This window comes from Amphiura filiformis, chromosome 3, assembly GCF_039555335.1.
Source record: "Amphiura filiformis chromosome 3, Afil_fr2py, whole genome shotgun sequence".
In the NCBI taxonomy this organism is placed as follows: Eukaryota; Metazoa; Echinodermata; class Ophiuroidea; order Amphilepidida; family Amphiuridae; genus Amphiura; species Amphiura filiformis.
This window is the reverse complement of record NC_092630.1, coordinates 84068686-84091723: the sequence shown is the minus strand read 5'-3', so window position 1 is coordinate 84091723 and position 23038 is coordinate 84068686. Positions and strand designations below refer to the sequence as shown.

Genomic DNA, 23038 nt, shown 5'->3' with positions numbered 1-23038 from the left:
AGTAAAATCCATCATGACCACTTGAAATAAGCTTCCAGCCAAGTCAGAAAAAATATTCCATGTCCAACAAAAAATTATAACCAAAATTACAGATAAATGAAATTTGAGTATCTTCAGTCATCGAAATTTTTGCTCGTTTGATGCCAGAAAAAAGTCAATTTTCAAACGGCAATATTTTCCGAACAGAACCATTGATTTTCATTCTGTTTTCGCCATAGCTGAGCAGCCATCTTGAATATTACAAAATCAATAAATATGCATATGTCTGAGCCCAGTAAGGTCAAAAATTCATTCATAAAACCATGTCGGGTCAATTGCAACGATTCTGATCGGCCGAATAAGACCATGTGTTTGTGACGTGTTGGGTTCATGAATATTTAATGAGCAGCATCATCACTCCACTTTTAAATAAAAAAAACTTGACATTTTTATACCATCAGAAACCTGGGATTATCAGAAACCTGGGACTACAATGTTTGTGTACATAACCTATGTTGCATTAATTGGTTTGACAAAAGTCATCACCTAATTTGTACTTTCTGTAATTAAAATACAGTGGCCTAAGGGGACTACAATACACAAAAATTCAATGTCCAAATCACCTCAAATTTTTTAATGGATATCTATTGAAGCATACCCTAAAATGAGGATGCTAGAATCAGAAAATGCCCCTTGAAGTGTTGAAAAAATAAGGCAACTGCTTTGAATAGGAGCTTGAGATAAATGGTTATCAAAGTATCGCAACGATTCCATGTGTGCTGCACCAATGCATCATGGGTAAGCCTGCTTAGCTGCTGTGGTCACTAGGCATAAACTAGATGGAGGATTTGAAAGTCATGACTATGAATTTTCATCCACAGAGTTGGCTGATTTATTATAAAAGATGCCAATATTAACAAATATCCAAGAACTCATCAATTAGAAATTTTATTTTTCTGAATCTCTCTGAATCATGCTTTGCATCATAATTTAATCACATTTAATTGCTTAATAAATTCTCTTCAATAGTGGCTGCTTTTACAGTTTAATTCCAATATGTAAAGCTAGTTTGAGTCTGTAGAAGGGTGAATTATCTCCCCAATTTCAGCTGTTAATGCCAAGATAAGCTTGATATAAAATATAATAATAATTAGTTTGTTCATATTGCCTTCCTACAATGTTCCTACATTAAGGGCTGGGGTATGAACGTTTGGACAGTATTTATTTTGGGACATTATAGCACATCAGACATATCGAATTGCATTCTGAATACGAAGAATGTCATTCTGATATCAAATAATTTTGATTTTTTGAAATTTGCAATTTAATACACATTTTATGGCAAATCATTAAAAATTGATATTTTTGATATTTAACAGTACTTGAAGTAAACTTTATAATTCTGATGATTTATACTTAAAGTGTATGTAGGTGGGATGAAAAGCCGACGATCAATTGAAAATTTTGACCTTTCGTATTGAAGATATGGATTTTTTTTCCCAAAACACCCCAAAAAAATTAGGTCTTTTTGGAAAAAAATCCATATCTTCAATATGAAAGGTCAAAATTTTCAATTGACCGTCGGCTTTTCCTCCCTGCTACATAGACTTTAAGAATATGTCATTTGATTTATATAATTTACTTGAGGACTGTTATATATCAAAAATTTGAAAAATATCAAATTTTTATAATTTGTCATAAAATTTGTATTATATTGTGATTTTCAAAAAATGAAAATTATTTGATATCAGAAAGACATGCTTCAGATTCAGAATACAATTCGATAGGTCTGAGGTGCTCTCATGTGCCACAAAAAATACTGTCGAAACGCAATAAACGCTCATTTTAGATCCCTTAAAGTCACTGTGATATTGTGTTTTACCATTTGAGACCCATACCCTAGTACACAACAGATACCTGAATTATATATGCATGATTTGAGGATGAATTATATAGTGATTGTGTGCTTTCAACACACTGTATCATTTGATGCGAGCTACAAAATTGATAACATTTAGTGTAAAATGATAAAAAATACTCTTTTTATATAAGTCTTAGCATGTTTTGGTACAGATCATGTGAGTTAAATTTGAGATTTACAAACATGTATATCCGCTGAGTTCTTTAGTATGTGGTATTACTCTTCAAGCATTTGGTATTTCACCCAATTTGTTGTCATTTACCAAACAGTATACTTAATGTCACCTTTGATGCAAAATTACTGAGACAGAATCATTTATTTGGAGGGGAGCATGACCAAGTGGTGTTTGCACTCAATTGTTGAGACAAATAAAGGTGAGACAAATAAAGCTGACCCACAAGAGGAATGAGATGGATTCTACAAAGGAGAACCCAAGGCTTGATATAAAGAGAGTCATCATGTGCATGATTTTTTCTCTGGAAGGGAAAAAGGCCCAAAACTATCATTTTGATACATTATTGGCCTCAACCCAAGAACAGCAAGACCCATAGAAATATAAATGTTTCCTTGGTTCATATACTATCAAATTAATGTATTAATATTTAAAAGTACACTGTAGTTAAATGATTTAAAATTGGACAAATATGGCTGCTTCCATCTGACTGCCCTTGTGTGTCTTTATGTGTATTTCAGTTAAAATCCTACCAAGGTGTTATCATCACACATAATTTACTCGCTTCTTAAGAACATTGCCATTAAGAAAATATGGATGTACCATCACAAGACATGTTAACTGGAGCACATACTGAATTGCCTTGCGCCGTAATTGGTCTATAGATGTAGTTAGCTGGCACTAACTTGATAAAAACATCCACTTCCCATTTGACAACTCTACCACACAATTCTATTTTCGTTAGTTAGATTTAATTACTTTGAAAAGAATATTTGCATTTTGCGCAACAAATCCTATATTTTAAGTGAATGTAAACAAGCTGAGCGGCAACATAGTATAATGAAATACAATTCTGATGATTCCATATATATAAGACTTATCAATTTCACTTGAAACTATAGTTCACTAAAAGAGTTACACTGTACGTGTTGCGTGTTTTCTATTAACAAGCCTCTACAGATAATGTCTATTCAGCCAAGGACATAATTAAAATGGATTCTAGCTACTTGGCTATTTTAATAACAATTCTTGGTAATCCTTATTCCTATGCACTCATTTTTCATAACTAAAGCAATTTTGCAATAGCACTACTTAGCAATCCTTTACTTAGCAGTTTGATAGTAAAAATTCTATTTAGAGAATACAGTATTAACTTGGGACCTGGCCATGTCTCTCGCCTGATATAACACATCAGATAGCATTACTTTAAGTGGTCCACGCAAACACGCCTAGGTCCCAAAACAATACTTTATTTTCATTCTTAAACAAATCACCCGTCAAATCATGTTTGCATGTAATTTACGTCCATTCTTGATGGCCATTTTATCAAGATCAACAAGTCACTCCTGTTCACAACAATGGCCAACTGTTGAATCCTTCACATGCGAATGTAAAATATTGCACCCATGCACAAGATCACTGTGTACATGTATTTTACGCACAACGCAAGCGATACACCTCATCAAGCATTTCAATACACACCTAGCTGCAGGGTTCCCGTTAAGGTTTTAAAATGTGCGTCGTAATGACGCAAGTTTGCTGACGAGCTTGCAAAAACTTGCGCCCAGACAGATTTTTTAAAGCGCCCATCTGAAATTCACGATTTATTACGATACACACATACCCCGGACCCCGGGTCTACACCTCGCCAAATGTTGATTGTTAAAAAAGTGCATTTTCGCCGTGATATTCCATCTCCATTCGCTATGATAATTTTTCTCATTTCTGTGTCAGTTTTAGTCCGAAACGTGGTCAAAAACAGGTGCATAAACATGAGCAAAGTCTGTCAATCTTGAGCAAATTTTCGTTCGTAATTTTACTTCGTGATTTTTTTTTTTAAATTAACGTGGTGTTGATGCTACAAAGCTAAAACACGCTCTGCCACAAATAATACGAAAAAGGGTTATTGTTTGGATTTTTTCTTTAAAATTGCTTTTATTCATCGTAACAATGATACTAATAAAGGAAACCTAGATTATTTATGAGAAAATAAACATAAAATATTAAAAATTGAATATTGTCAGGTTGTGATAAATAATTAAACATTAACCGCACGTTAGCGGCACATGTTGAGCTTGCTTGTCAACAAATCAATGACAATCAAACAGCGATCGTTCGGAAAGCATGCAAAAAGTGCACGATTTCCTGACGTTGCATTTACAAATATTGCAGAATTTACTTCAATTCTCAGCAGGTGGGTCAAAATTTTGGGGCTTTTTATTATCTTAAAAATATAAAAGAATACAAATTTCTTATTTTTATCATTTATTAATGATGAAATTTCGAAGTTTTTTCTGCGCCCACATGCATGTGACATGGACGCAAAATACTTGATTAGCCATGTGAACTTGCGTCCAAATTTGTAAAATACGCGTCTGGACGCAATGACGCACACTAACGGGAAGCCTGCCTAGCTGTACATGGGCAACAACCAATGAAATTAAAGGAAAATAACGACTCGTTAAGAAAGTGTGATGCCCATGGTTGCCAGTGTATTCACACACACACATGGGTGTGTTTTTAGGGCAGGAGGTGTGAGTGTTTACTTGTGACTTTCACTCTAATAATTAGAGACAAGCACTTGGATGTCACTCATCCTCATCTGTCAGGACAAAGTCCCTTAACACCAATATGTTTCTATTCCACAGACTGACCTTTGAATGGGGTGGGTACAAACTCTCATACTTTGACTTCAGGTCAGCTTCTGAGCTATGACAGATGGAGGATAATGAACTTAGCCCTCAGAAATGAGGCCAACCATTGGCTGATAGTGAAGATGTTGAACTGTCTATTCTGTCGGTCGGACATCCGGGCTATCTCTAGTCTCGGGCCCAAACTGCATGTGGCTCACGGTTTGTTATGAACAACAGAAACCGATTGTGAAGGAGGCTACATAGCGATGTTGCTGGAGTGGCATTCAATTTCGGAAAAAACAACACTCGACCATGGAATTTAACTTTAAGTTTGTCAGTATATAAACGGTAAATCAAGTAAGTTTCTTCCACTCTGAAGACTTAGAAATGGTTGTGTGTTTCCACTGACTATTTGCGTCGAAATTTACATAACACCAATGACAGAAATCATCAACAAAAATCGAATCAGGGACTTGTTTTCACTCGAACATCATCAACCGGAAGTGACGTGACACGGACCGACAGAATACTCACTATGGACCACAATGGCCTCATCCCAATGGCATAGTTCAATACCCTCAATTAAACAATCATATAGTGCAAGATTTGACCCCAGGATTTGACCTTAGGTTGCAGAGTATGAGTTTTGTACCCAAATTTTAAAGGTTGTTCAATGAATGAACAACTGTATGGGGGTTAATAGAACTGTGCCCTGATAGATGAGTGGATCGTAGCTGACTTACCTGTCTTTTCTAGGTGGTATCAGGTGTACATGTGTCGCTGGAAATATACCCTGCAAATAACAACATTACAATCAACACATTAGTGTCTCTTTAAAACTGAAACAATACAAAAATATTCACACTCAAGTCAAGACTCTTCATATTTGCATTAGATGAAACATAAGACAACATGTGTCACGTCACTAGAGTGCTAATCACAGAATAATTTTGACACATTATCTGCCTCATTACTTCATTCAGGAGATGTTTCTACCTTGATGAACCTTTGATGACATAAAACATGAAGTGTTGCACATCGGGGTTGCACATACACATTTGCTCCTTACGCTAATAACCTCGCCCCTCAGCATAGCCCATACTTCCCACACCCCCACCCCACAGAAAGGGGTGTACCCAGGCTGCAGTGATGTAGAGTTATTTTTGTTGTGCCTGTGGTCCCGACAAACGAATGACAAGGGGGTATCTATTTCAGTATGTTCAGTAACTGAGATGCAATTAATATTTGTAATGTTTTTTATCCCTATGTTTGTCTTAATCTAAGTACTATCTTGTAAAAGCCTTCTCTCTTACATAACAAATACTACATGACGATTGTCACATTATAGTAAACCAAAAATGCAATGTCTCTTCATCAATATTTGGTGCATTGGAGGTGATTTGATTGCGCAAGCAAACCCTTGTAGCGGTATTCATACCTCATTGCATTAGCTGCATAGTGCCGACTACGCTAGAACACAATCAGGGCAAAGCGTCTACAGTGCAAACAGCAATAAAAACAAATTGGATATAAAGGGTGGCATGGTTGGTAGACTGATGCTTTGCTAATCAGATTTTCCATCATTTTACACCACATTTGCAGCACTTTCTGATTTGGGCTTATTATAAGGTATTGCTGTGAATGTCATACTGATTTTTTTAGCATACACATGCACTGCTTATCTGAACTACGCAATAAAACACACCAAACCTACATGGAAGCTAGCGTTAAAGATGCTTTGCTTCAACAGAGAAGTAAAATGATAAACTAATTTCAATTTCGTTACCATGAATGGAATATTAATTCTTTGTATGCATTTCATAACTGCTGTATGTGACAATGTCATGTACATATATGTAAGGTAATTTTTATACAGATTTATATTTAAACCAAAGATAATAATTTAAGCTTTAAATAGCTCTCTTGTTTAAGTCTGCATTTCTGTTGTGAAAATACTAAAGAAAAAATTGTTTTCTTATTATTTTTGTCATAAAAAGCAAACTGTAATCATCATAGGCTTGCCTGTACAAGGTATCTTTAACAACAAGGAAGCTACATGTTCTCAAGCAAAGGTCATAATGACATTGAAGTATTTAATTATAATTACACTTACAGAATGCAAAATTGAGAGTCCTTCACCATGTTATGCTCTATGGGAACTTTATCGCATAAATGCCATGAATGCTTCACTTAAATAGCATTTATCCGTAGAGCTCACAGTGCATAATATGTTGAAGGAATCTTAGAGACAGAATGAGTATAGCCTGGTTTCAATGGTTTGCACATAAGGTGTGAACCCAACAAGGGTTATGTGTGTATAGATTTGCATTTTGTATCCTTAATCAATCAGGAAATGGATTGGGTTACTCCAATTGAAACCTTTATACCCCCTGTGGAAGACATTACCTTAATCTTACACACAGGGGGAGTAGATTTCAAATGGAGTCACCCATTCAGGTAACCCCAACTTGAAATTCACACTCACTATGTGGAAGATTTAGGTCATGTCTTCCATAGGGGTGTATGGATTTCATCTGGAATAGCCCATGAAGAGAGAAACCAGTTATTTGACTAGAATGACAGCAATACTACAAGGCTCTACCTGTTAACATTCACACTGGATGGATCAACATCAAATTATGATTCATTAGGTACACACAATTTGAAAAGTGAAAATATCCAAAGTTGAAATGACATTTGATATTAATATTAATACTAATTAGTATGATAATATTAATAATTATGTCAAAAAGTGACACTTTAGATTTGTTATATGTTATTTTAGAAAAATGCAAATACTTGTAAAAGTATTACAAAATGCTATAAATTTATCACTTAATTTCAAAATACCATCCTAAAATCTGCCAAGCATTAGAATACCAAATATTATGCTTTATCTAAAACAGAATAAAAATATGATGCAAAAAAAGAGTTTCGATTTGTAAAGAAGTGAAACAAATACTTTAAAAGGTGTTCCAAACAATGCATAACCTATAGGTGTGAAGCTTCTCTTGTTACTACTCATATGCATTTTAGCATGCATAAAGCACACACCACCCATTTAACTAAGCAAGGAATCGGATGGCCTTAAATGAATAAAACTGTGCCTTGATACCTGTCTGCAAGCTGCACAAATAAGCCAAAGTATGTTACATTTACGGTACCTATCATGAATGTCTATTATAATTTGCCCATTTCCATCCACTCACTCACCTTTTTAGTCGGGTTACTGATGCAATACCCACGAAACCATCCTGCAATAACACACATAATATATTGAATATAAATAATAATAATAATAATTATGTAAATAATAATAACACCAACAATAACAACGACAATAATAATGATAAAATAATGCACGCCCACACTTCTCTGTACACACTTAAAGAAAGGGTGGGGAAGGGGATGAATGACCCCCAATATTTTGATGATAAGGAAGATGGTCCATACAATCATCCTCCAATGTTGACTCCTGTACATGTGGTTTCTGACCAACTTAACCTCATATTTGGCTGTTATAGTCTAAAAAGTGCACATTTTGTGCTTTTCGTGCAAATTTATTCCACTTTTACACCATATTTCACCATTTAGCTTCAATGACAAAATTTTCCTTGCACTTTGCGTGCATTTTTGTACTGTTTCAAGATTATTCTGTCACCAAAAGGTACCGGAGAACAATATGTACATACATTTGTACTTCAAGAAATTTTTTCCAACCTCATCCTCTAATGTCAAAAAGAAATAGATGCCACTGACTAAGAACCTCCCAACCTGGTTTACTTCAGTGAGGATGTATAGATGTCTGTAAAATGTCAATATGAAGACAAAACTGCATCTATTTGTTATCAAGTCTCACAGGTTTCTCCAGTTATAGGTCAATAAATAGGTTTCTGCTTCAACTCAAATCATGCCACCCTTCATCTCACTTCCCCCTTTATTTGTTAAAGCTTACTGCAAACCTAATGGAATTATTTTGGTCTGAATTAATGGCACAATATGTTTCAAATCACACATATTTATGTTATAATCAGTTACAGGAAGTTTATCTTGTAAAATTGAATTCTTAAGTGAAAAATATTTTGATATTTTGTGAAAGCAAATATCATTTTTTCTGGATTATTCCAATACAAGAAAATAAATGTTTTGTCATCATGCAAAGCAAACCTGTGTTGTGGAACATTTGTTAAATGAAAATAAATAAAAATGTATCATTTATTAGTTCATTACTATACTATCATTTATTGCGTTGGCACACATGCAAGCCCAGACACTCTGACAGAATATATGTGACCATGACATATCAGTCACATCCCCTAGCATCACACTACACATCTATATTGGCTCCCCGGCCCAAACCTCCCTTACACATTTTGAGTGCCCATGTCTGGTGGTGTAGTTGTTTAATATGTGTGCTTGTTTGTTTAACAGTCGCTCTGTGTGGATACAGAGGAGGCTTAAAGGCATTCCTACAATGCACTATGATTGGGAAATTTGATCAATATAACCTAATTTTAAAGGCAAAGTCCCCATTGCCACACACACAAAATGGAAATTTTAAAACTGCAGCCAACGAGCTAATAGCTGAGACTTAGGACTGATATTTGATTTTCTTACAGGAAACATTCATATTGTCCCACTGCATTAATTTTATTCCTAAGTCTCGATGTTATGAATGTTAAATAATAGGATGAAAACACCAGATATTTGCACACAATTCCAATGCAAGGCATGATCAACTGTACCATATGTGTACAAAAGCCAGACATACAAGGTCAGAAACCCCATTGGGTTGTGGGAATGTCTTTAAACATCCTCTGGTGTGGATACATTATTATGTTTTGATGGATCCAAGTTGTGATAATATTGGATCCAAAACATAATAATGATAAAATTGGATGCTTTACGCCCAATATTTATTGGTCTCGCTATGAGTTGTAAAATATTGGACTCGACTACGTCTCGTCCAATATTTTAAAACTCATAGCTCGACCAATAAATATGGGCTCAACCGATCCAATTTTATATCAAACTTTGTTCCTGATTGGACCAGGCTCAAAATAAATGCTCAAGCCAGGCGCCACAAAGCATACTGACCTTAGCTTTGATTTTTTTGTAAGCTTTGATTTTTTTTGTAAGCTTTGTTGAAGCAGTTGCGCCACAATTTGAAAGTGAGGTGCAATGTTGCACCTGTAGGAAGTACAATTAATTTGAAGCCTGAGCACAGAATTGCTAGACTTTGACAACCAATTTGTGCATGTGTAGCAAGCATTGATGATGGATTAGCTAGTGCACCATGTATGCATGTCAAATCCCCACTTGGCATGTAATTGTCTTAGGAAACTTGTTCATTATCAATATTCAATGAGGGCCATGGGATCTTATCCTATGGGCATTCATTCTACACAGGAACTTACAGGGTGAGTTAATAATTTGTACCATGTGAACCCAAATGGTACTATTTTTGAGGCATTTCTAATTGAATGCAAGACATATCTGTGCTACTTGCAGCAATTTTAGGACACACACAGAGCCTACAGGGATACAGACCAACACTCCTACAATGTAAAACAAAGTGCTTGTTTACCAAGCACCTCCTTGGAAATCAGTGCTTTGTCATTGAAGGGGCTACCCTGCCTAAAGAAAGTTTTAAATAAATACCTTTGGAAAAAAAATGTACAAAATTGCCAATTTAATAAATGCAGAGTTCAGAGATTTTAAAATTACAATATTTTTAAAAATCAAAACGAAGTCAGCTTTAATATACTTGTAAGCAAAACATTTTCCCCAGGGGTTGGGATATACAAAACACAATATGTCTGCAGACCGGCCATGCATGTGATATGTTATGAAATTCACTGGTAAGACACTACTTATGACAAGATTATCATGTGACATATGTTTAAGTCACCTTCTACAGAAATCTTGAATATTACTATATAGCAAGTTATCTAACCACACTCAGGTCAACACACTGAGTAAGTCAAATTATTTTGATTTCTGCAAATGTTCAGCAATTCAATTTTATCAATGTTTCATACTGCATGTGATTGCTGTTTTTTAAACAAAGCCTATCATGACTGCTTTTTTTTTTTTTTCATTGTTTCTCAAGTAATCTAAAATTCAAATGGAACATATGTATGAACATGTTTTGAAAAAAAGGGAAAATAAGAACATGTTTTGAACTGAAAATATATGTAATGGTTCCTTCATTTGAATGAGAAAGTTGACAGCAGCGCTTAAAATAGATGGGGGCAATAATAATAATAATAATAATAATAATAATAATAATAATAATAATAATAATAATAATATAATTCCCCTTGCTTATAAAGCACAATACAGTTAAGTCTCAAAGTGTTAAGGGTAATTTCCCCCCGAAAATGCCAAAATAGCCCTCAAATATTAAATTACAGGTTTTTCAATAGAAAGTAGCCAATAAAAGGAAACTTCAGGGAAAATGGGAATTCAGGGTATTTAGCCCCCAAATCCTGAAAATAGCAACCGAAAGTTAAATTACAGAGCCCCATATTTAAAAAAAATATTTTGAGGCCTGTTTGACAGAGCACAAGTCTTTTTGAATGTTCAGGTGTGTGCCACTTTTGGTCTTACGAGGTGTAAAAAGTTTAGTCTCCAACCATTTTATTCCCACTTTTACCTGCATCTTTTCTGACAACGTTTTTTAAATAAGTGAGCAAATCTCAAAGAGATCCACAAATGTATAAATATCAGGTTTCTGCAACAATCTTTTTTATGTGCATTCAAAATGTTGGGGATAAAACTACGATGTCCCATACCATGGCTGTCGAATTCCTGGCTACCGAAGCTTGTTACGATCACCACTCGTCACTGATATCGATGAATTACCTTCCTGATTTGAGCCTTAATTATGAGTAATACACTCACCACAGACGCCAATAACACTCTCAGATGAAACTTGGATCTATGTTCTTGCTCCTTTATATAAAAGTAACTCAAACAGCGACTTTAAACTTGATTTAACGATATGATGATGTAAAAAACTTTAGGCTTCCGAGGGAATCCGCAACCCCATTGCACACAAAAATATCACTCCATGTCACTCCAAAACATGTATGCTCACCACCACTGAGGGCGTACATCACAGATTGCAGTGGGAAGGCTGACTCAATGCCATCGGATTCCTAAAAATATCAATTAATCTACTCAATCCAATAATTATGAAACACTTGAGGAAATGGCACTAACATTCCGGCGCCTTAATTTATGCTGCCTGCATACAATTACCTGACAATAAACCTAAAGTGCCATTTACTCGGGCATTTACTATCTATCACATGAAACTCAATAATGAACTCAATTTTTAGATAACAACTCTACTTTTGAAAACTCTAAAAAACTAAAGCAAATCTGACATTTCACCTGGAAGTGTCCATGAATCAACTTGAAATTTGACAAAAATATGTTAATTACTACAAAATTAGCCTGAACAATAATATTGAATCAATCAAGTTTGGAAAATTATCCACAAGCTTTGTACCAATTGGCTTATTTGGCTTCAAATAAAGTATATTGATCATGACTGAACATGTAACTTAACGTACATGTAATTATCTCAGAACTGTCTGTGAAATAAAAACAAAACTAAGTGATAAATCTCACTGACCTTTCTTTTGTGTGTGAGACTACAAGTGTGTTTCTGAAATACTGAGCAACATCTCAATTTTTGAATTTCAAAACAACATTGATGACTGAAAAGGCTAATAAAAGCACAATATGACTGTTTGAATGAAACAAACTTGACTTTTACAGCTTGAACTAAAATTCCTTTAAATGTGAACTTGTGAAGAAATATAGCACACACTAATGTTGTTTATCAATTTAGCTCCTGATCAATACCGCAAATTATACTTGAAATTAAACAAATTTACACATAGAACTGCCTGGGTACAGTCATAGCAGCCTTATGGTCTCAAATACTACAATGTAGTAACTATGGTCATTTATCCACTTGGAAAGTTGGCATGTGCAAATTGTGTTGGAATTTATCCAATAATGGCCCAAAACTGCAAAACATTAATTTTGGATTCCATGTGAAAGTGGTTGCTCACTCCAAATTGTAAAATTTCAAATCCTAAGGCAGGTCACGTGGTAAATGTGGCACTTGATGTTCCTTCGTGGTGATGCAGGTACTAATAGATTGCAGCGCTTCCATGTTGGTCACATCCTGAACAGCACATTATCTGGGCACAACCATGATAATATATTTTGAAACTATTTTGGAGCGTATACATGTAAAATGCTTAGTGTATCACCTGTGCACAACCATAGTGACACCTTTTCACAATGAAGCATACAATGCTAACAAAATTACCTGTGCACAACCATGGTAACTTTGAATTATCACCTGTGCACAACCATGATGATAAATTATTGCATTTAATTTCCAACTTTGCACATTTTGCCAACAAAAATGGGCCTTTTTCATTCCACTTAAAATAATAATAGCTGATCCTTTTTTACACGTTTAGTTTCATGCAGTCACTTCTGCAAATATAAATCAGCTGTCCTTGTGTTGAAAATCTTGGTTCGAATCCAGTTGTAACTACCAACGCTGAAAATTTCAGTTCCTGACACAATCTAGCCATGCTGGTCACTGCTACCCTCGATGTCGATCACACATGCTATTTGTTGAGCTACAGTTGAAATCTCTGGATTTCTCTTGGGGCTTCTGCACACGAGTGATTGATGCCTGTTGAACCTCGATGACTGCTGGTTAACTGGAATCCAAACTGCTGGATGATAACTTCAGAATTTGAGAATTTCATTTCTCCTTCCTGTGAGTCGGCCTTTTGCCAAGTGTGAAGTACTGCAAGTGTTTATGGGACATTTGCTTCCCAAAGGACATCCCGTCCAGGAGGTTACCAGGCGCCTCAGCTCGCCTTATCTAAAAAATCACACTGCTAGAGCAGAAACTTCACAATTTAACATTTGGCTCCACTCACATAATTGGTAATTGTCATATAGTGTTCACTTCATTTGTGCATGAGTTTTGTCACAGTTGAGATTGTAACAATAAAATTGTCACATAGACTTTCTTTCAGTTCATCATCTCAACTTCATCTCAAACATGCTGTGACACTTATTTGCTTTCATTCGCTGTTTGCAGCGTCTTTGTTTCTGGGTACTCTGCTTCAAGTAACAGGCACAATTTAGCCACTGGTCTGACTAATGTTGTAGATCTTGTCTTAATTTCCACCTGTCTAACAAATCCATTCTTGTCTGGTCTGGTTGCTGTCACCTTTCCCATTGGCCACATATTCCTAGGTTTGGATCCATCTACTACTAGTACGATGTCACCGACCTTAAGATTGCTCTTTGGAAAGAGCCACTTCTGGCGCTCTTGCTGCTGTACAAGGTATTCTGATGTCCAACGCTTCCAAAACAAATCAGACATGTATTGTACTTGTCGCCATCTCTTTTTGGCATACTGATCTGTTTTTTTCTGTCAAAGTTGGTGGAAGTGTCGGTTTGCCTTTAAGCAAAAGCAGGTGATTGGGGGTAAGTGCTTCAAGATCTCCCGCATCACTTGAGACTTTAGTAATGGGTCTGCTGTTTACTACTGCTTCAGCTTCACAAAAGAGTGTTTGCAGAGCTTCATCAGTCAACATCTGCTCCTTGGACACAGACATCATCACCTTTCTGATGGTCCTGATCATCCTCTCCCAAACACCTCCAAAGTGAGACCCCCTGCGGGTGGATTAAATCTCCAATCTACATGATCTTGTAGAAGCTCACTGTGAATCTGTGCTTGATTCCACTTGCGTATTTGTTCTTGTAGCTCCCTTTTAGCACCTACTAAATTTGCGCCGTTGTCTGACCATACTTCCTTGACTTGGCCTCTCCTTGCAATAAAGCGCGTATTGCACAGATACAAGAATCTGTTTCAAGTGTGTCAGCCTTTTCAATGTGGATAGCTCTAACAGCTAGGCAGGTGAAGACCATGCCGTATCTCTTGACTACACTTCGTCCTCTCTTTACTTCTACTGGTCCAAAATAATCAACACCAACTCTAGTAAATGGTGCTTCTTCTGGGTTCACTCTGGATCTTGGAAGATCTGCCATTTGTTGCTCAGCGACCTTTGCTCTCTGTTTCCTGCAAGTAACACAACTTCCAATTATCCTTCTGGCAGTTGAATTTGCGCTCACTATCCAGAACCTCCTTTGTAAGCGTGACAGCATATGATTACGTCCTCCATGTCCTGTAACTTCATGGATCTCACGCATTACCAGATCAGTTATACAGCTCTCCTTTGGCAAAATCACAGGGAATTTCTCATCTTCTGGCATAGCAGCTCTGGCAAGACGACCACCGACTCTTAGTAAGCCATCTTTCACAAAAGGGTTCAACTTGGATATTGAACTTATCTTCTTCAACTTCACACCGTCTTTACCTCTTCTGCTACCAGGACTACTAGTCTTGCTTTTCAAGATCGCTATCTCTTGTGGAAATGCTTTTCTCTGTGCAATTCCAATAGCTGCCTTTTCAGCGTCTTGCATGTCAGACACTGTGAGTGGGTGGATACCACCTTTTTGAGTTTTCTGCTCCTGATCTTTGTCTGATGGTTGGCTGGCATTAGAGTCCTTTGTGCTCAAATGAGCTTTCTTTCTTTCTCTGCTCCTCTGAATGAGTTGTTTCTTCACCTTCAGGATCCAAGCGATTGCTTTCTTCAGGCGGTACCATGATGAAAAGTGTTTCATCAGCATTTCCACTCCATTCATTTCATCTTCAACTCTATCCTTCACCTTCTTACCTATCACTTCATCATCATCCTTCACATTCACAACAGTCTCTTCCTTCTGACTCTTTGTCTCTTTGCCATCTTGTACCATCATCACATTCACCTTCTTCACTTCCATATCATCTTCCTGAACACCCTGGCCAATATCTTGACATGCTGGCCATTCTTCTTCTCCACTCCAGAGAAACTTAGGACCTTTCAACCAACGATCAGTTGTGAGGAGTTGGTCAATTGAGAGTCCTCTTGAACTATCATCAGCAGGGTTGTCTTTAGTCGGGACATACCTCCACTGTGATGCATGTGAGCCATCATGGATCACTCCAAGTCTATTGGCTACAAATGTCTTGAAGCGTGCAGCCTCATTGTTGATGTATCTCAAAACTGTCATACTGTCAGTCCAGAAGACTGTCTTGTTGATTGGAATATCAAGTTCATGCTGGATCATAGTGTTCACTCTCACTGCAACTGTTGAAGCATTGAGTTCTAGCCTGGGTACTGTTACTTGTTTCACCGGTGCAACTCTTGCTTTGGCAATAACTAAAGCACAGTGAATATCGCCATCTTCATTCTCAGACCTCAAATAACTCACAGTACCATAGCCCTTCAAGCTGGCATCCGCGAAGTGATGCAATTGTGTTGACTTCACCTTGCCAAAATGTGGTGGCTTATAACATCTGTCAACTGTTAGATGTTCCAACCTTGGTAACTCTGCTATCCACTGTTGCCACATTCTGAGGTGTGCTCCAGGAATTTCTTCATCCCATCCAATCTTGAGCTTGCATAATTCTTGCATCAGTTGCTTTGCTGGTAAGATTGCAGGACTGATGAATCCCAGCGGTCGTCATACACAGAACTAACCACTGATAGTATTCCTCTGCGAGTAGGTGGGCGGTCTTTCACTGTTATTTGATATCCAAATTTGTCAGCTTCAGGGGACCACAACATTCCTAGCACTCTTTCTGTGGGTAGATTTTCAGTGTCCAAATCTACGCGTGCCATGTCCTTGGATCTATCTTCCTCAGGTATAGACTGAAGCACTGTCGGCTGTTGCTTGTCCATTTAGTCAAGTTGAACCCGCCGTCTTTACAAGCCTTCTTTAGATCACTCACAAGATCAACAGCTTTCTCTTCAGATTTAACTGATCTGAGCATGTCATCTACATAGAAATTATGTAGCATAGAACTTGCAACTACTTTTGTCGTACTTGACTCCAGCTTCTTCTGCTGTTCTTCTGAGAGCATAGTTCGCACAAGATGGCGACAGGTGGCTCCAAATAAATGGACCTTCATGCGATAAGTCTGCAAGGGTTTATCTACTTCTCCTTCCGCCACCAAAGGAAACGCAGTAAGTTGCGATCACTTTCCGGTACCTGAACCTGGTGAAACATACTTTCAATGTCTGCTGTCACCGCAATGCATTCTTGTCTAAATCGCAGCATCACTCCTACTAATGAACTAGTAAGATCGGGGCCTTGTAACAACTCCTTGTTGAGTGAATGTCCCATATAGTTGACTGCACAATCATAAACAACACGCATAATTTGTTCTTTCTGGGGTGGTACACCCCATGATGTGGAATGTACCACGTTCTGCCAGATTCACCTATTTCTTCTTCTTCAGGCACCTTCTGGGCGTATTCCTTGTTTATCATGTCATTTACTACAGACTTGTAATCCGCATGAAACTCAGGGTTCTTGGAAAACCTCTTCTTCAGATGCACTGCTCTCACTTCTGCTTGCTGTCTATTGTTGGGAAATTTCTTGTTGTGATCTTTGAGGGGTAATCCTATCTGGTAGTGACCTTCAATGAGTCTAGTTGTGTTGTTTACATCAGCTAGAAACTGTTGGTCATTCAAACTCTTCTCTGGTAGGTCTTCAGTGATGCGCTCTGTGAAATCATGGTTGAATAACTTCACCAGCTGGTGGTCGGCGTTTCTTCCACTCTTGTTCTTGTTATGGTAAGCGGTGACGATGATTTATTGTTCATCCCATACACCGTCCAGCCAAGCAAAGTTCTGCAGGCATATGGACCATCATTGCTGCTATGTATCACTTCCCAGGGTTCAAGACTTGTGGCACATTATTCCGATGAGCAGACCTATGTGTGCATTTGCTTCATCTTCCAATCTGGTTAGACACACTTTCTCTAAATATGGCCAGCTTGAAATCTGCTCCTGAGTGACAACATGATCCATACGTGCAGGAATTTCCTCCTTGGTGTATACCTTTGGCAGCATCACACTGTTTTTCGTGTCCATGTCATAAATTTCTAGTCCCTGTAGGATTCTACTATTGACCTTCCTGCTTCCAGTCATGGTCTGAATATCTAACGTAGTAGACCTTCCTTTAAGATTGAGTTGCTGGCTTAAATTTTAGTACAAAATGTAGCATCGCTACCCGAGTCTAAGTATGCATAAGTTTCCACAGTGATTCCTGTAGAACTTGATCTGATTTTTACAGGAATGATGCACGGCGATGAATTATCTCCGGCGCCTGTATGATGACAATGACATACACCAGCATTTGTCACCTTTTCTTCTTTATCCTTGGGTGCTGTGTCTTGCTTCTTGGATGCTGTGTCTAGCCTTTCTAGGTGAAGCACTGTTGGGTGATTTTTATTACACTTGTTGCATGATAATTTATTAGGCACGCTTTACTGATGTGCTTTGCCTTTTAAGGCAGCCAAAGCACATACCTTGCTCTTTCAGATACTTCAGCTTTTGCTCGCTGGTAACTTCATTAATTTGAAGCAGTTGTCCAAATTATGGTTCTCTTTCTCACAGTAGTTGCAGGATTTTTTATCTGCCTTCTGGTCTGCAGCAGTATTTGCAGCAAAACTTTCATCTGTACTTGTAGCAAAGTTCCTCTTCACTTTAGGCTTGCTATTTGCACCTTTATAATTATTATTACCTTCTCTATCACTTATTTTCCCAAATGCAGCATTGTTCTGGATTCTTGCTTGTTTCTCAACAAAGAGGGAAAAATCCTCAAACCTAACCGGACGACCCACATCTTCTTCAATATAGTCTACTCTTTGGCGCCATCTGTCCTTCATCTTGTAAGGAAGTTTGCCAACAAGCAGTCTAATATTCGCAGTGCTGTGCAGCTCACTAGTATAGCCAAGAGACTCCATGGTATTTTTACATTCCATCAAAAACAAGGACATCTCTTGTAAGCCTGATGAGTCTTCATTGGTGATATTAGGCCACGCCCTCATTTTGGAGAGATATGCTTCCGCAATGCGATGTACATTACCAAATCTCTTCTGAAGCAGCTTCTTAGCCTCTTGATATCCGGTATCATCTTTCATCTGCAAGCAACTTTTTACCAAACTGTTGGCTTCTCCTCTGGTACACTGCTCCAGAAATAGTAAACAATCTTGACTGTTGGTTCCTCTGTTTTCAATAGTGTACTCAAAGTTCCTTATGAAGGAAGTGAACTGCAGGGGTCGTTTTGTAAACGGCTGCAATGTTCGTTTTGGAAGGCTAGATCTCACATGTTGTTCTAGCAGCATCTTGGTAACCACATTGTTGTCAACTTGACTGTCTATTGTCCAATCTTGCTTGCCAGAAATAGGCCTCAATTGTAATGGTGTTGAAGTAGCAATCGGTGGTGCTGGAATTTCTTGTTGTTGACCTCTTGTCAGATCCGGCCTGCTTGGTGCTGGATTTAGATGTTGTTTGCTTTTACTATACTGATTGCCAGTAAAGGGCCTTGCTTGCAATGGTCTTGTCGTTAAATTATCATGACGATTTCCATTGTCTGTTATTGAACCGTCAGCTTGCCTAGTGTTGGGTGGTGCTGACCGATACTGGATTTTCAAGTTGTTGACCTGGCTGGGGTGGTTGGTGTATTTCAACTTTTACCTCTTTCTTCGTGAGCGTAGGGCTAGGTGCTGTATTGTTTTCACTGCGGTTGCAATCCAACCATTCTTGTACCAAGTCCTTGGATTTCTTACCCTCATCCAGTGATTCTTCTAGACAACTACTACGTTTATCCTCAGTTTCATATATCTCCAACGCATATAATTTGGCGTTTTCAACGTTTATTTCTGTCATGCTTAACTCCAATACCTGACGTTGCTGTTCTAATTCTTTCATCTTGAGTCTTATACCCTCTTCATTTCTTTGAATTTTCTCCTGCAGCTTGTATTCTTCCATCTCAAGTGCTAACCTTTTTTGTAATGCTTCTTCTCTAGCTTCCATTTCTGCTTTCCTGGTAGCTGCAGCAATAATAGCACTTTCCATACTTATTGCTCTGCTTTTTATTGATCTGGAAAATGTGCTCTTTGAGCCTTTTGAGCTCCTATTTGTTGCCATTTTGACTCTTGCTTTTGTTGATTTGAGTCCTTTATTTTATAAATTCAGATGATGTTACCACAGCAAATCGAGTCTGGTACCGTCTGGCTTGCGTACTACATGACCCGTGACCTCAATCACAACGTGGGCAGCTGTAGGCTGCGTGACACATACGTGACAAAATGACACGAAGTTCTAAAATTGTTCTAATTTCACTTGGTGTGCTTCAAAGTTAAATCTAATCTGATACTCAGTTGCCTTATAGCTTATAGCTTCTTGTTGAATATCTTGAGCATCCTATAACAGTTTTTTGTACTAAAATGTTGGGGATAAAACTACGATGTCCCATACCATGGCTGTTTAATTCCTGGCTACGAAGCTTGTTACGATCACCACTCGTCACTGATATCGATGAATTACCTTCCTGATTTGAGCCTTAATTATGAGTAATACACTCACCACAGACGCAATAACACTCTCAGATGAAACTTGGATCTATGTTCTTGCTCCTTTATATAAAAGTAACTCAAACAGCGACTTTAAACTTGATTTAACGATATGATGATGTACAAAAAACTTTAGGCTTCCGATGGAATCCGCAACCCCATTGCACACAAAAAATATCACTCCATGTCACTCCAAAACATGTATGCTCACCACCACTGAGGGCGTACATCACAGATTGCAGTGGGAAGGCTGACTCAATGCCATCGGATTCCTAAAAATATCAATTAATCTACTCAATCCAATAATTATGAAACACTTGAGGAAATGGCACTAACACAAAAGATGCAGAGAATTTCATTTCAAGTAATAAACTAATGCACAGTGTAAAAGATTTTATGCCTTATTCATTGCAACTGAATTAGCATATTTTTTAAAGCATTACTTGTTCTTATTTAAAATTGAATGAATGGGTACATGGTAGATTGTAAAAAAAAACCCTGAATGACATTTTGTATCAAATTCTGATCATGCAGGTAAAATTGTTGTCATGACATAAAAGTGAAATGATTGAGGATTTGTTAGGAACATGATCCAGATCCACCTTCAAACTAAAGGACCAAAATTTGATGAAAAATGCAATCATCATCTGATAAAGTTCTCAAATATCTGATTTTAATATTAATTGGAAAATATCATTCCCATGCACAAAATCATAATGACGACAACTTACAATGCGTGTCTTGTAAGCAGCTAGTGGTATTATCAGAATCAAACAGGATGGGTGTATGCCTGAGATGCAGGCTAAATATTAAGACCTTCTGTATGTAATGTTAGCTCTGGAGTCAGTGAGGGAAGGTAGTGGTATATTAAGCGAATGTGTGGGGCAGGGGTGACTCCCTCTCCCATATTTTAAATATTGCTCGGTATGCATATCACTGAACATACCACAATTAGGCTGCAATTCAAAAATGAAAAAGTTCTTCATAATATAATTTTACCTTCTGTTTCTGCTTCAATCTGTATTGCATCTCCTATAGTCAATGGTATTCCACACTCTACTTTGCCAGTAAAATTCCATATTGCTGTAACATAAAAAGATAAATATAAAATGCAAATCAAAACCAAAGTATATTCACAATGTTACTGTCACAACATAGGAGGGTCTGGGGGCAAAGTGGGTATGGGCATGCATGACAGATTCTGTAGCATTTTCTGGCTCAAGTTTAGCTTTGGGTCACAATTTTCAGAAAACTGGTGTTTTGTCAAATTTCCTCAAAAATGTGCAAAGAAATGCTACATTTGCATTCCTTTCTTTTGAAATTTTTGAAAACAAGTTGGCTTTATTTTGAACAGAAATTATATTTCAAAATCCAGAACACTAGCATATTGTGGGGTCTTTTATTGTTGTCAAATTTCGTTTATTTTCGTAATCCTAGCCATAAATATCCGTCTAATCCAAAACCAAGAAGCCCCCCCCCCCACCCCTGGAGTTGAAATCATAACATACAACATTGATATCACAGATGATAGGATTATTATTAGTACAATGTTAATGCTCATGACAACATGTTTCATAACATATCATAGGTAGTAGAATTACTCGCTCTAAGCAAGAAATTTAGGATGCCACTATCATTATGAGCTGAAAGACTCCTGCGCTGCATCTAAGGTCAGGGGTCAAGTATTCTAGTTTCCTTGCTCGATGAACAACATTATACCTACGCTACAGTCATGTTATTTCATCTCATTTTATAATACATGGACTGCTATTTTTTCTGCTGGGTTGCAAGTTTCACATCCATAAAATATTAAATGGCAGATTTGAAGTTTAAAATTTACCCCCTGGATGACCTTTGACCTCGATTTTTTTTTTTTCATGCTCCACTCATATGAAGGATTCCACCCACCAAGTTTAAGTCTAATCGGGCAAAGTTTAAAATTTAGCACCCAGATTACCTTTGACCTCTTATTTTATTTTGTGCATATATTCCCCTTATGTGAAGGATTCCATCCAGCAAGTTTGAGACTAAACTTATTTTTTGGATTTGGAGTGTCAATTAATGGACCTAGAGGTAAATGCTAGGATCATACATGCTTTAAAAAAAATCAAATAAATAAAATTTGCAACAGTTATAATTTGTATTCATGTCAAAGTCTATTATGATTTCACAAATGCATTGGATTTGTATCCATTTCAAAATCATTAATTTGTTTCATTTGTTTTGCTTGTTTTTTTGTTTAAGTACAAAAATAAGCTACGTGCTCCACTGTACGTGGATTTGTTTTTTACTTTTTTTCTAACAACTAAAAAAAACCTGTGAAAAAAGGAGAGGCAACTCTTCTATAAGAGTTATTTCTAATCCTAGCAGTTTGCTGAGATATTTGTTCCAAGCCCTATACATGTATGGCAAGTCATGTGATGTGTGAGAATTGTTCTGTTTTGGTTAAATTCACAGGGAAAATAAAGTACCTAACTGCCCATGTACATATTGTTGTATATGCACTGATATTCCATGTGGAATTTCTGTGTAACATGCTTGAATAATTTTAAATTAACACACCATGTACATGGTCCATGAACTTCCAGGTATGTACCCTGTATATAGGTATTCTTACTATCAAATGTAATCAAACTAGACCACAGAATGTAGGCTATTGCGGGCCTATGCAATATTCTAAACTAAAAATCATTGTGCAACAAATCCCACTCCTTTTCTTGAATAAGCCTATAGGTTTAGGTGAGCTTTAAGGAATACTTTTAAGGAGTGCTATGCAATCACACTGGTACACCTCAAAAGACAAGGCCTGA

The 23038-nt window shown here is 37.1% G+C and overlaps 1 protein-coding gene across 1 annotated transcript in view; it reads right to left on the bottom strand.

Moving 5' to 3' along the window:
- Nucleotides 1–23038, bottom strand: part of LOC140149279 (dedicator of cytokinesis protein 3-like) — a 134451-nt gene that overhangs the window by 82562 nt on the left and 28851 nt on the right. The window contains exons 2-4 of the mRNA XM_072171541.1: nt 21228–21311; nt 7919–7959; nt 5449–5498 (exon numbers count right to left, since the gene is read on the bottom strand). Of these exons, the coding sequence (XP_072027642.1) occupies nt 5449–5498; nt 7919–7959; nt 21228–21311 (175 nt within the window). The remainder of the gene's footprint in view (nt 1–5448; nt 5499–7918; nt 7960–21227; nt 21312–23038) is intronic.